This window comes from Conger conger, chromosome 3 (genome assembly GCF_963514075.1).
Source record: "Conger conger chromosome 3, fConCon1.1, whole genome shotgun sequence".
NCBI classification, from domain to species: domain Eukaryota; kingdom Metazoa; phylum Chordata; class Actinopteri; order Anguilliformes; family Congridae; genus Conger; species Conger conger.
In genome coordinates, this window is record NC_083762.1 from 5,689,596 (window position 1) to 5,705,003 (window position 15,408).

The window sequence follows — 15,408 nt, forward strand, 5'->3', positions numbered from 1 at the left end:
CAGCAGACAGAGTGAGACCTCTTCCCTCTCCTGTGAAGGTAAATTATGTGTTGTCATCCCAGTGATAAATAACTTCCCTAACTCTTTAACTTGCCTTGAGCAATTACCACAGTCTTAGACAAAAAGGTTCTGAAAGGGTTAGACCTTCTGTATCTCCTTGCAGAACTATCTATGATAGGATCTTATGAGTAGATCTGTCATGGTGCATATGGCTCATTAGATGATTGAGCCAGGGTAACTGAAGGCAGCTAATTGCCCGGCCTCCAGGACTGGAGTTGCTCATACCTGCCCTATTCAGACACATATCACAGTATATTGTGAACATGCAGTATATTAGTGATAACCCCAGTCCACCTATTTAATCTATAATTATATTGAGATGATTAAAGACATACTGAGGACTAACTGAACTTGTATCTGAAGGGACAGGACCATCTGGTCCAGAAATGAAGCAGTGTGTCAATATGGAGGTCCTTGTCATGCTGATGTGTGGAATTTCAGTCGCTGTACAAATATGCCTCAAGGAATGGAATTCAAGTAAGAATCTCAATCTTCATGGCCAACCTGCCATCAGTATTATTTTTTCATTTTACTTCACATACGGTCAGAATGCAAAAGTACAAAGAAAAAAGTAATATGTGGGGGCTCTGAATACAATCCTGCCCATACCAATATGGATGTAAACGTAAAAAGATGACCAAGATGTCCAAAAATCAAATGTGCGGACTACAGAGCCACACTTAGTTTAATGAACTGTACGTCGTTCTGGATAGGAGCATCTGCCAAATGCCATTAATGTAATGGAAAAGGAAGGGATGGGCCTAGAGGGGGGGGAGGGGCACAGAGAGGGGGGAGGTAGTTGCATACACCTGCTAGGAAGTCACACAGCACAGCTGCTTTCACGCTTCTGCTTCCCTTATTAAACAATTGGTTCCTCTCTTTGCTGGTAGATAGACCTAAAATAAGCAGCAGCACGTTCACTTCCTGTCTAACAGCGGTGGGTGAGGGGAGGGGGGTCTGAGATCCGTTACTTGTCTCCACCAAGCACTTCAGACACAAACCCCTCTGTGCAGTACTTTGCTAGTTATGCCCGTCACCACGCTGACCTTTAACAAAAACACCCTGTGCCAAAAGTGAGTGAGTTTTGGCCTGATGACTCATTTACCACCACTGCAGTACGTAACAGCAGGGCCATCTAAAACAAGGTGACAAGGTGACTGAGAACACCTTTACCCCTTTAACGATCCAAACCTCCCAAGATTAGTCTCCCAACTAGTCAGGTATGTTAGAAACATGACAGGCATTGGCTAGTTAGCTATCTAGCTATCTAGCTATTTAGTTAGCCTCCCCACTGTCAAAATGTATATAACGTATGGAAGGCTGTCATAATAGCATATCAATTCCCCTGCAGTATGATGTGACCTCTATATTCCCACATTCAATTGTACAACTGTTTAATTTTCTAGCTAAGCAGTATGCTTCCTCTAATGGTTTCTTGTTGTGAATGGTGTACAAATTTTGTTTTATGCTCAACCATGGCCCCTTTGCAATTTAAATACATTTTTGAGATAAATTCAGTTATTTTCGCCTGCAATCATAACCGTTTCTTTATCTACCGGGGGCGGCCTGTAGCGTAGTGGTTAAGGTAAATGACTGGGAGACGCAAGGTCGGTGGCTGTAATCCTGGTGTAGCCACAATAAGATCCGCACAGCCATTGGGCCCTTGAGTAAGGCCCTTAACCCTGCATTGCTCCAGGGGAGGATTGTCCCCTGCTTAGTCTAATCAACTGTATGTCGCTCTGGATAAGAGTCTGCCAAATGCCAATAATTTAATGTACTGTGTCACTGGAAATTTCATCCCAATACCTCTTGCGGTGACTTGGGTTTTCCACTTTGACAAATGAGGAAATAAGAAGCTATTTGTACACACATTCACTTCCTGGTGGTACTTAGATGAGACACCCTTTCTTGCTGTCGCCAGTTTTATCTTACTCTTGGTGTAGTTTCCCCCCCAGATCACAGCATAGGCCTATACAGTCAGAGGATCAATACTTTGAGGTAGCAAAAAAACACGTGTGTTAGTTCCTTTTATGGTACTGTTTGTTTGAGAAGTGAGATTTTCTTACCTCATTGGCAAATCTTGATATGAGTGAAAACTGTCATCACCTTATCGGCAGTAGTTTCGTCAGAAATAGGTATAGCCTGTGAACTTAGCCATACATGTCATTCTGTGCGTGAGGCCACTGGTCACAGTTACCATACACACTTTTAGTTCCTACCTGCAGTTACGTGGTATCAGTTCTTCCGAGAACCCAATGTAATATGTGGGGTTTCAGAGCAGTCGAAGGCAATTCAGTGGAGACGTACGCAGATTGACTGCTCAACCTGCCGCTGTGAGATGGGTTGGAGATACTATTTCTTGTATTATTTCATCTGGATTGCTCAGGACGTTTTGTCTGGTATGTATTAATTATATGCACATCATACCATGATTACAATTTTGTGAAAGATTGTATCATTCAGTTTACAGAATTGTTAATGCAGTGCCATCTACAGAATTGTAAGACTTGAACTAAGTTTAATCCTACTGATTGTTTGTGATTAGTGTCATGAAACCACAGTAGTCGTACTTAACAAGTATTTTCATTTTGTTTTTATCGCAGAACGCATCATTTTAAAAAAATTCCTGGGAGAATCTGTGATCTTTCCTCTCAGAACAGAGCTGAAAAAAAACTCTGACGTGACGTTAAAAAAAAACGGGGACTACATTTTCAGGTGGGACAGGAATGATGTGGATCCCCGGTATGTGGACAGATTGGCGTTTAATGAGAACAGGACACTGAGTCTGGATAAGCTTGAGGAGACAGATGCTGGACCGTACCTGCTGGAGCAGTTTGATACGGCAGGCATAGCACACAAGACTGAGATCACTATAATCCTGACATGTGAGCACTAGTGTCCACTTCTGGGTTTTTTTTCACAAAGCCGGGTGATGGAGTTAGCTGGATAATTGTGCTTAGTAAAACCGAGAACAGTTCTTTTTACTTCAGTCCATGTTCCCTATTTGGAAGGGCTCATCGGGTTTTACTCAGTTCAGCTATCCAGTAGTCCTGTTTGCTATAAATCAAGATTAACCTTGCTAAGTGGCTGAGAAGATAGAATTCATCCATTTATATTCCGCAGGCCTAAAAGGGTTCCATGAGGTGCACGGAGATTTGGGCGGCTCTGTAGCTGTCTTTGGGAGAAACCTCACAGGACTCTCCATGATTTCTGAAGCAAGGTGGGAAAAAAACGGATTGGTGGTTGCTCAGCTCAACCAATCCAGGCCTGTGTATTCAGAGAAGCCTGAGGGTCGCCTGAGGATGTTGCCCACAGGAGAGTGCTGGCTGGACAGGGTGCACAGCGAGGATGCAGGGAACTACACCCTGGAGGTCTCCAAAGGGGATCTCAGGCTCCGATGGACAGCACAGCTGGTCTTCAGAGGTACTGTACTTTTACGATGCAATGAAGTGTCGCATTGTACTTCACAGTTTAATCTAGGACTGCTGCATTTGTATTTATATTCTGTACTGTAGTTCCTGACCTTACTACTTATGGAATTGTGCCTTATCTAACCTGTTCTGTAGGTTGTTCCAATGACCGTGGTATGCACTTTTCATCTGATAAATATGGATCCAGAGCAGTTCCATATTAAATTGTTCATACAATAGGGTTTGCGCAAACATTGCAATATGCAATTTTGAGTAATGCAATGCAACCCGTACAGTATGCATCTCCTGCTTAGCTATGGTGAATCATGACCCCACAGGCACTGCTTTCACTATATGATGTAAATGTAAAATAAATGATAAGGCTTTAGATAAGGATATAGTTTATGCTGTACAATCACCACAGAAATATAGTCGCAATGTCTGAAAAAAAATGTAAAAAAACCCTTTAGCAATTTATTACATGACATTTATTTGGCAGATGCTTTTACCCAAAGAGAAATAGTGTATACTGAAGGTACAGAACACAGGTCAGATAAGGTACAATTTGCATAAAACAGGGATGGGGCAAGACGGGTCGTATCTGCTCGTACAACTTCTGCTCTTGATTATTTAAACACCCCAATCATTTGCATGATCTGTCATTTCATAGCCACGTTCCGTGATATAAACAGCAGCTGATGAATGTTCTTGTCTTGTAGCATTTTATCTTGGTCTGATTTACGAGTGAATCGGTCATGGTGCATGTGACTAATTAGCTGATTGAGCCAGGGTAACTGGTGGCAGCAAAATCCTGCATACACACTGGCCCTCCAGGACTGGAGTTAATCCGGCACACACACCGGCCCTCCAGGACTGGAGTTAATCCTGCATACACACCAGGACTGGTTCTGGTTCCCTGCTCATACCTCTCCCCACCTGGATCTCTCCATTTCCCTCGGGGATACCACACTCACGCCATCGCCCAGTGCAAGAAACCTCGGCATGGTGATGGACAGCAGACTGTCCCTCTCCGAGAACATTGCGGCGGTGACTGCAGGTTCTTCCTATACAACATACGGAGGCCAGCCAAATGCAAATAATGTAATGTAATGTAATGACTGGAGTTGCCCATCCCTGACATAGAGTATCAGACACCCAGAGCCACGAACAGCAAGGTGCACACGGTAAGTTCCCCAACGTGCTCCCCTCTCCCCCCCTCAGTACCACGGCCCTCTGTGGAGCACCGCTGCCTGTTGGATGGGACGGCGGAGTTCCACTGCCTGGTGAACCCGGGGGTGCGCACCCGCTGGATCTTACATGGAAACCCTCTGGGGTTGGGCGTCCCGGAGAACAAAAAGATGGTTTTGCACTTCTTTTCGGGAGAGCTTCTCTGTGTGCTGGAGGAGTACCCTGAGAGGCGTGTGTCCGTGTCGTTTACGTGTGCAGGTAAGTCCTGTGTTTACGTGTTGTTTACGTGCACAGGTAGGTCCTGTGTTTCCGTGTCGTTTACGTGTGCAGGTAAGTCCTGTGTTTCTGTGTTGTTTACGTGCACAGGTAGGTCCTGTGTTTCCGTGTCATTTACGTGTGCCGGTAAGTCCTGTGTTTCTGTGTCGTTTACGCATGCAGGTAAGTCCTGTGTGCATGTGTCGTGTCCATTACTTGTGTATTTACGCCTTGAATCCCGGGTCAAGTACATTACAGTTATTTTATCTGCCGCTTTTATCCAAAGTGACTTACAGTTGATTAGACTAGGCAGGGCCCATTCCCCCACTGGAGCAATGTGGGGTTAAGGGCCTTGCTCAAGGGCCCAAGAGCTGCACTGGTCTTATTGTGGCTACCCTGGGGCTTGAACCACCAACCTTACGGGTCCCAGTCATATAGCTTGGCCACTACACTACAGGCAATGCGAGTAACTCGTGTTCCCCCCTTCATACTGAAGCGGGGGCCGTGTCTATCCCACCAAAGTCGCAGGACGTGAGCAGGATCGGGCTTTCGGGTCGGATAACGCAGGCTCTCTCATACCAACAGCAAACATGGGACTTTCCTGGGCTGTTACTTCCGTGTGAAAGGGAGTATCAGTGGAGCATAAATGTGAAAAAAGTTGTATACATACATTTCTAATGCTTTAATTATAATGCACTTTGTAGGAATAGTAGTTGTAATAACAATTACATTCATTAGTATTATAATTATTGTTATTTTTGTTGCTGTTGTTTTTGAAGTATCAGTGAAATTGCCCTGTAGCATAATACTTCCTTTTACTTAATAATGAGTGTGTCTTGTTGTGATTCCGAAAAGCTCCTGAAGTACCCAGCACAACATACATCCTTGCGGTTTTCTGCTCTCTGGGCATTGTGCTCATCCTGTCCCTGGTGGGGTTTTATATACATCAGCAGAGACAGAGGCCTGGCCAAAGCCAAAGCCCCCAGCTGGGTGAGTTTTTACCTTTTTATACTTTTCTGTTTCATGTTTCATCTGTTTTTCCTACTGTAAATGACCAGGGGCCTGTGTCAGTGCAGTTAATCCAGAGTTAGCTGGATAACTGCACTGAGTAAAACTGGGACTGACGTAAAAAGAGCTGTTCTATTATTTGATATTCTTTCACATATATATTTAGGTATAGTTGCATAATACTTGTACAGTATGTACAGTCATTTTAAAATCGCCCTCAGCTTTTATGAGGAAACCTTTTCCATTTCCTGAGTTTAAAGTAAATTTTATTGCTGAAACAGAGACAATGGAATATTTGTACCTTTGAAGAAACTTGAAACTAAGAAAGTCTGAGGTTACTGGCAAGCTAATGCTGAAGTGAAAATGTGATTTCTGTATGACCCTGCCCTTGTGGTGTTTGCATGCTAGTTACCATGGAGGTTCAGATCTACGAGCTGACTGACACGGACGAGTTTCAGCCGCGACCTCCCTCTATGCTGGGGAACCAGGATGACTTCTACTCCTGCATCACCGACCCACTGGAAATGTCAACCTTCACGACCTGACCTCCAGGGGGCAGTGTAGCCACAGGGCCAAAATGAACTCCCATCCTGCCAGTGTGTGTTTGTTTGTCTGCATGCAAGTGAGCATGCCAGCGCTACAATATGGTAGCACAGAAAATCCAAAAATCAATATAGGTCAAACTGGACTGCACGTTTTTGGACATTCCAGAATGTGGACATGGTCTGGGCAGCATGTTATTGTAGTGGTGGCAGGTGAAGAAGAGTTAGTGTAGAATTTATTAGGTATGACACTTCAAATATTATTGTGATTAGGTGTCACTCTCGACAATCAACAGCTCAGAATCAGCTGTCCCACTGGCCAATCGGAAGCCCCTTGTGCCAGTCAGCAGCATCTATGTCCAATCAGCATCCCCTCCGTTCAGCATGCAGCTCAGCTGATTGGCTGCTCAGTGGAAGGACTCACTGTGTCGGGCGGTCAGGCTGGCAAACACAGCTGCCATTTCCAGAGTGGGAAACAAAAAAAGAAAGAAGTGTGTCTGTGTGTTCCATGGTGGGAGAATAAAATCAGGGTGCGTGTGTGTGCATCTGTGTGTTCCATGGTGGAAGAATAAAATCAGGGTGTGTCTGTGTGTGTTTGTGTGCGTCTGTGTGTATCATAGTGGGAGAATACCATCAGGGTGTGTGTGTGTCTGTGTGTGTGTGCGTCTGTGTGTTCCATAGTGGGAGAATACCATCAGGGTGTGTGTGTGTGTAATGGCATATATACTGGCTTCTACACTCACACCATTAAGTATTGATGTAGTTGCATGTGCAAACCCAGTAATGAGTGGTCAGGGTGATGTCTGCTGTCACATCGCACGAGAGCAAGAATAATTTAATCCCACGTGCACTGATCCACCTCACTACCTGGAATAAAATATGGCCAGCTGTGCCAGGGAATCCTGTGGGAGAATATAGGATCTGATAACTGTAGTGCAGTGCATTAAAATATATGATGTATACAGGTTAACAGATAGCATGCTTGTGATGGAATGAGTTTTTAGATTAGGTGAGTGGACAGAATTAGAAATTAACTGCTGAGCCTGCAGTTGTAATAGCCTTTGTGATTATGTTATGTGTGTGATGTGTGACAGGATTCCTGTGATTAAAAGATTTCAAAATCAATGTCAAAATGTTTATTTGTTCATATTAACACAGATTGTTGGATGCTTTCGATGACTGTAGTCAGAATTCTTCAGAAGTCAGATGGTGGGCTCCAAATATAGAACTTTTTTATATTGCAGAATAACATCCCTTTTAAGAATGTAGTTTATCGCAGTGTTGCCATGGATATACAGCAGATATGCTCATTTGAACCTTTTTGCTTCTGTTTTTACACTCAATAACTTCAGGGAGAAGTTTTCTGTGTCACTTTGCTTGTGTCTGCCAGGACGGCTTGTACAGATGCACAGGTAACTGGAAAGTAAAGAAACATTAAAATAAGTTTTAATTGTTCACAAGCTGACTAAACAATTAGCAAGTAACACACAGCTTCACCATATTACATCATAAATTCAATGTATCCGTTAGAAATCCGTTTTAATCAAAAGGTAGCCGAGCCTACAAATAAACAAAGATACAGCACTCTGTTATCCCCCACTTTAGCCTTCAGAATAACCAGCAATAACAAAACCTGCGCTTCAAGGTTGTTTATAATCTACGCATTGCAGATCTGTCCCACTCCGGTCTACGGAGTGAGTGTGAGTGCAGAGAAAGAAGTCTACATGTATCTGCAAATAGTGATGATGAAATGTGCACAATTTCGTCACATTATAATGCAAATTCAAATAAATGCATCAGGCATAGGCTGAGGTTTTTGAGCTCGCGAGACACCACAGGGCATATTCATTCAGTAATTCACTAGCTCTGTTACCGTAAATGTTGTTGTCCACCTCCACTTCAGGTCTCCTCTCTTGGAACCCCTGCATGGTAAGGTAGATGTTCCCCTCTGTGTCTGAAAAAGAGGCCAACAAAATGAAGACCTGCCGGATCTCTGAAAATGCACCTTCAAATCGATCATTATTTATACCTGTTTCGGTGTGGTTACCTGGATCAACAACCAAACGACCCATTGCTGAATAACCCATAATCAGTAATTATAGCTGACAATTGCCATTTAATTTTGTGATAGCGTACTATGCTGTGAAAATGTTTTATAAATGTTCTATTTTGACTTGAATGTGCGGCATTTTCACGTGTAATTATACATTTCAAGTTTTTCTGCTGTGCCTGGAAGCCAATGGATAAGACGTATATAGGCACAGACAACAATAATAATAATAATTAGTATTATTATTATAATAAATGTGAATCTTCTACTGACCTACACTGTGCCTTGTTGGCGATCTGTATAACTTCAGCCAGGCCATGGAACATACCAGAACACTGAAGAGCAGCCCACACGCGATGCACGCAGGAATGCGACCTGCGTTAGTTTAAATGAGGTAAACACATGCGTTAGGGGAAAACAACAGACATCTTTATCTCCTCCATACTAGCCATTGTACATTTCTGTGTCAAGTGCAATATGCACAATTAAAGGTACAATGGGTAATTTCAGACATCTAACGCTCAAGAGGAATAGCAGCAACAAACTCCTTCAAACCACGACACTGTTTATCCCTCACCCTTCTTTGTGAACATGCTGACGTTGAAACGCCATTGGCTGTGGCAATTAGAACCAATTTTGAACCAATGAGCTTGAATTATTCTACTGTTATACAATGTTTTGGTACAGAGTGTCTGGCCGTCAACTGTATATTTTGAAACCCAAATTTAAGGACTATTAACACAGGCAGAGGATGAGTCAACATGTCAGTGAGCCTTTTTCAATGATAGGAAGGGATTTGAAACAATGATTCAACACAAAACTTTACATTGTACAGGTCATCAAGCCATTTCTGTGATAAGTGCAATATGTACAATTAAGTGTGTTTTCAGCCTGGATCAGATGGGTCCCATAGCACATTTTGGCATGACTGGGTTGTAGTATTATTGACAATGTATTTGGGCTGCAGAACTGACAGATCTGTTTATGATCCAATGCAGAGAATGCATTCATTCCGGCCCCGCATCCATAGCAAACAGCACATTTCTAAATTGTACAAACAGCCCCGGAGAGAGCAGGGTTGTCCACAGAAATATACCACTGTTCAAGCATCCCAGGATTCTGTGCCTTCTCTTTTCGTCCGTCGATGGTGATGGAAACACACAGTGATTTAGCAGAGGTAACATCAGCACTCACCCATTCATTTCATATTTGTTCAATATCGTGTTTGCGTTGTGAAATTACTCCTCTGCAGGTATATGCTATCTTACACTGGTGGAGCGGAATGCGACAAGCACACCAAGTATTAAGTAAAATGTAAAAAAACATTAATAAAATTAGGTTTGACATGTGGCTGAAAATTACCATGACAAACAATATTTTTGGTTGTCTCTGGGCAGTTTTCTTGAAAATGTGCTACCTCTCAATGTGCTCCAACAGTTGTAATAGCTTAGCTCTTAATGGACATTGGCATATGGACCACGAAAAGAGATTTTTGTGACCACAGATGTTGCCAAAAAAAAGGATTAAACCATTCTGGACCCAGCGGCATTTTCGACACCGACGTGCTACCGGGTTGCGATATCAGTTAGCATTCACATCGGTAGCTCTCTGGGTGTGAGCTGTACCTCTGCACCTTCGGACAGTGGTCCTGCTGGACTTTTTGCTGACGGGATTTTCTGCCACACAGACCACATGACCAGGTGTGCTGCCCAACAGGTAGAGGGTTCGCCCTGACATGGTCTGCGCTGGCTGCTGGGGTAGATGGGACAGGTTCGCCAGACCGATCCACTGCAGCCTGACGCGGTCCCCTCTGTCTACTGAGCAGGCCAGAAGGGTATGTCCGTCTAACGTGCAGGAAGAGCGGATCTCTGGCTGGGAAACGGCGTCTAAAAAGACATGGGAACAAACAACCACAACTACAACCACAGGTGGAAACGTAGGCCAGTGATGCATGGCGATGGGAAATTCAGTTGAAAAAACAAAACAACATTTGATGTGAATTCAGAAGAATCTTCTACTCCTGATTTGGACAATGGCTGTAGCCTGCATGCACACTGCATTGTTCAGGATTGAAAACAGGAAACTGATGTGGTCAACACCAAGTTATTATCACTCGGCAAGCAACACACTCCTGAGCTGCAACATTAGTGCCGGCTTGCATTGAAGGGGAAGCCAATACTACTCAAATGAATGCTATTTAAAAATAATCTCAAGGTTATTTTTCTCTATCTTGGTTCTCGGGGTCTTTTTATAATTGTGGTTATTTGCCCTTTTCTGTTACATAAGGACAGTAAAAATATATATCACTATTCCCGCCTCGCATTTTGTCTAAAGAGCAAGGTGCAATCAAATATCACAGTAATGCCATGTCTCATTTCTTCAGTATTAGTCATCTGTAAGAATGGAGGCGGCAAGATAACTAGCCCCAATTAAGATAATTAACTTTCAAAAATCATACCTATTATGATGAGCTCAATGTCGGTTTTCAAAATCCTACGGCCAGAACGGTTAAACAATTCCACTGTATAATTTCCTGTGTCACTTTTATCGGCTGTTTTTATTAGCAGTGATCTGTTTCCCAAAATCTCACATTTGCTCCCACACCCGGAGTTAGAAATCCGGTTGTTTGCTTTTATCCACCGAGCATCTATCATATCTCCTCTTGTCCTGGCAGGGTGCAAAAGTACGGCGTCCCCAACTCGTCTGACCTCTCTGGATGCGCTCTGTGCCATGGCTGGATTAGGAATAAATTAGGAATATGACTTGGTAATTGAGATGTAGTTCATTTAATGAGAAATCATCATTACTGAAAACGACTATTTTCAAAACAAATTTAATTTGCATTCTCTCATACTAATTGAAGAGGGCTTTCCAAAACAAAAACATACTAGTGGCTTTGATGATGATTATAATAATAAAATTCAGTTAATAATGATAATACTTTTGCAACATTGCAACACTTTCACTGTGAAGCCCAAGTGTTTCACATACATGCTCACGGCTGCCAATTCATAAGAAAACAGTTCTAAATGGAAATAAACATTAGAATAAAAGTAAATCTGACTTACCATGTTGTGCACAGATACACAGACTCATAATGTGAAAGATGTGTCTTTTCACAAATTGTAAATAGCGTGCAGTGGAGAGAGAATCCATACTCATGCATCGAAGCTGTGGCTGGGGTGTGTAATGGGTCCACTCAACATCATTACATATTACATTATTGGCATTTGGCAGACGCTCTTATCAAGAGTGACGTACAAGAAAGTGTCAAGCATTCTTATTTCTCTATTCTTGTAGTGTAACTACTTCAAATGTGGGTGTGGTGTGTGTGGGTTTGGTGTGTGTGTGTGTGTGGGGGGGTGGGGGTGGGGGTGGGGGGGGGGGATGTCATGTCTGAACACTGAAGCTAGAGAGGTCGAACAGGTGGAACAAAAACTAGGACCACAGCCCATAAGCCGGGAGTCAGTCCCATCCATCCATCCATCCATCCCCAACCAGTCCATTAGTCCCAAGAATCTTTTGTCACAGGCGGCATGGATGGTGCAGTGGGTAGCACTGCCGCCTCACAGCAAGGAGGTCCTGGGTTTGAATCCCCATCGGCTGGGGCCTCTCTGCATGGTTTGCATGTTCTCCCCGTGTTTGTGTGGGTTGCCTCTGGGTATTCCGGTTTCCTCCCGCAGTCCAAAGACATGCAGGTTAGGCTGATTAGAGAGTCTAAATTGCCCATAGGTATGAGTGTGTGAGTGAATGGTGTGTGTGCCCAGCGATGGACTGGCGACCTGTCCAGGGTGTATTCCTGCCTTTCGCCAAATGTATGCTAGGATAGGCTCCAGCCCCCCTGCGACCCTGTTCAGGATAAGCAGGTTAAGATAATGGATGAATGGATGGATGGATGACTTTGGAGGACACATGGAGCATACAAAAAAAAAACAAAAAAAAACTGTCTTTGAACATTGGACTGCGATTCAGCAGGGCCTATTGGACACTAATTCACTCGGCGTCTCAGGCCCAGAGGAGGACACAAGCTGAGTTGTTAAACACGATTAAGCGCACCAGCCAGGGTGCAAGAACACTCCTGTTGCTAGGGCTCATAGAGCAGGAAATGGGGAGGGTAAGGGTTAGGAGGCGGAGGGCTGGCTGTTGCTATTTTCACAGTTAGCATAGCATACATCCGCACTGTTCACAAAGCCGTCCAGCCTGAATAGAAACAGATAGAACAACCACAAGGCTGATTCTGTCTGTAACACACCCGCATCAGTGCATCACTCTGAACCTTACATTTGCTTGTGTGTCTGTGTGCGTGTGTGTGTGCATGTGTGTGTGCGCGTGTCTGTGTGCGTGTCTGTGTGCATGTGTGTGTATCCCAGGTTGCCCGTGAGCAACTTCACACTCCTCAGGATTAGAGAGACAGGAGTGAGAATACCTAGCTTTTGCTCATAGGGGTTAATATACTGTATATCTATATATTAAATATATTAATGTGTAAAATATAATGTATATTTTAGGGCTAAAGTAGTAAGTAGTTCTTGTGGTTACCCAGACCTCAAAATGACAGTAAAAGTCATTAGTGTAACTACTACAACCATTACACAAGGTTGAATGTGGTTAGACCTACCAGCAAACTGCTGCAAAATGTAAGTGAAGTTAAACTACTGCCCGACACTGATGGTCTCTGCTACAGATGAAAAGCCCCCACTAGATGAAGTTTCAATCACCAGGAAATGGATTCAACCATTCCAGACGGGCAAGCTTCGGTGGGATTTAGATCCATGTTACTGAAGAAACAGGTGCGACACAGTGTGGATTCAACTCTAATAGAGTGTATATGAGTCCAGTAGGGAGCTGAACAGAGAAATGAAAATGTGTGTTGAACTGTGTGTCTTGCAGGAAATGAGGTCAAAATTAAGTAATGGTGTGGTGTATTCATGTTCCTCATAGTGCACAGGATGTGAAACTGTTACAGGTAGAAGTGAAGCACTGACGCCTGGCCAACAGGAGACCATGAACAGCCATTTGCTCTCTCTCTCTCTCTCTCTCTCTCTCTCAATTCTGAATCCCAGTTCAATGCACGTATTCTATTTTCATTCATGAAGACAGGTGTTCAACAATTCAACAAAATTAACATAAAAAAAAAAAAAAACCTAAAACATTTCTTTATACATTACAATATTCAAGAAACTCTCTGGATGTCTGGATTAACATTCTGTAGCTTTGATGAAGTTGACTTGTAGTGTGACTTGCACAGTTTTATGGTAGTGAAGTTACTGTAGACTTATGAAATATCATTGGCATATTTAGATTATCCATAATGTATAATGTACTTTGCAATGTGGACAAAATGAAGACACATTTTTGCCAAACCAGTGACGGTAATTCCTGAATAAAGATGCAATTAAAGCAGAATGCAGAATGAGGTCTCGAAAGCACATGCAAAAATTAAAGGTTTAATTAATAGGTAATTCTGGACTTTAGTCAAGAGAGAAATTGCAGCAACAAACATGCTCAAACCACAACACTGTTTATCCCTCCCCCTTCTCTGTAAACGTGCTGACGTTTCAACGGTATTGGCCGTGACAATTAGAACCAATTTTTAACCAATGAGCCTGAATTATTGTACAGCTGTACAATGTTTTTGTACATAGTCCCGGCTCGTCAAATGCATATTTTGAAACCCGAATTTAAGGACTATGAACACAGGCAGAGGGTGAGTCAACATGTCAGTGAGCCTTTTTCAATGATATGAAGGGATTTACAATGGTCTTGTAACAATGTTTTAACACAAGAATAATACCTATTGTTCCTTTAAAAGTGGAAAGTATGATATGAGGGTTAATTTTTACATTACATTACATTAATGGCATTTGGCAGATGCTCTTATCCAGAGCGACATAGAACAAATTGCAAATTGCATACCCATAACCAAGGATAAGTGCGCTGAAAGACCCTAGACGGAAGTACAATTTCAACTGCTACCTGCACAACAAAGATAAGGACCAGGGCCTATTTGATCATATTTTTGATGCCCAAACATTCTGCGCATTTGCTAGAACTGACCCCACATATTAGCATACAACTCATATGCTATATTACAGCTAATGTGTTGCACACCAGCTACTAAGCATCAATTAATGAAATGGTCATGTCAATGGGCGGAGAGAGATTGAGCGAAACCGTCACATGGTGAAGGAAGCGCACTCACGTTGTCGGAGACGGTGAAGACCAGTGAGCGGGAGTAATGCGAGCTGAATTTGGGCCCCAGCTGCCATGCTGCAGAGAACAGAAGAAGAAAACGGAGCACGTGACTGAAAAAGGACCAAGGACGGGCGTTGTTCCATGACGTCACAGACCCTCAGAAAGCGGCCACGTTCACGGCCTCCATTTTGGGTCGGCTTTGTGTCTGTCTCTATTGGCTATATGCGTCCCATACCTCGCATGTGTTCTAAAAACCACAATGTTAGCACTCCGAGCAGTGTCTTAAAAATATAATCATGACAAGTTAAAATTGAATTATAGATATCTTTATTTATTCTTTTCATATATGTCCGATAATAACTTTTTAACGGCCTCCATTTTGGGTTGGCTTTGTGTCTGTCTCTATTGGCTATATGCGTCCCATACCTCGCATGTGTTCTAAAAACCACAATGTTAGCACTCCGATCATCCATCCATCCATCCATTATCTGAACCCGCTTATCCTGATCAGGGTCGCAGGGGGGCTGGAGCCTATCCCAGCATACATTGGACGAAAGGCAGGAATACTCCCTGGACAGGTCGCCAGTCTATCGCAGGGCACACACACCATTCACTCACACAGTCATACCTACGGGCAATTTAGACTCTCCAATCAGCCTAACGTGCATGTCTTTGGACTGTGGGAGGAAACCGGAGTACC

The 15,408-nt window shown here is 43.2% G+C and overlaps 2 protein-coding genes across 4 annotated transcripts; one reads left to right on the top strand and one right to left on the bottom strand.

The window, feature by feature from the left end:
* The first annotated feature begins 2,135 nt into the window (after window positions 1-2,135).
* LOC133125301 (uncharacterized) lies at window positions 2,136-7,588 on the top strand. Of its 3 annotated transcripts, XM_061237126.1 has the most exons (6): window positions 2,142-2,459; window positions 2,664-2,945; window positions 3,184-3,483; window positions 4,692-4,916; window positions 5,769-5,903; window positions 6,330-7,588. In XM_061237126.1, exons 1-6 carry the CDS (start codon window positions 2,399-2,401, stop codon window positions 6,464-6,466), a joined length of 1,140 nt encoding a protein of 379 aa, XP_061093110.1. In that variant the 5' UTR covers window positions 2,142-2,398; the 3' UTR covers window positions 6,467-7,588. The 3 variants fall into 3 exon arrangements, with proteins under 3 accessions (XP_061093109.1, XP_061093108.1, XP_061093110.1); XM_061237125.1 differs by lacking the exon at window positions 6,330-7,588 and having other exon boundaries at window positions 2,136-2,459; window positions 4,953-5,897; XM_061237124.1 differs by lacking the exon at window positions 6,330-7,588 and having other exon boundaries at window positions 2,136-2,459; window positions 4,692-5,897.
* Window positions 7,585-14,782, bottom strand: LOC133125307 (uncharacterized). Its single transcript, XM_061237133.1, has 6 exons — window positions 14,716-14,782; window positions 11,104-11,247; window positions 10,139-10,399; window positions 8,787-8,888; window positions 8,337-8,417; window positions 7,585-7,879 (listed from the first exon to the last, which is right to left on the bottom strand). Exons 1-6 carry the CDS (start codon window positions 14,780-14,782, stop codon window positions 7,812-7,814), a joined length of 723 nt encoding a protein of 240 aa, XP_061093117.1. The 3' UTR covers window positions 7,585-7,811.
* Window positions 14,783-15,408: the final 626 nt, after the last annotated feature.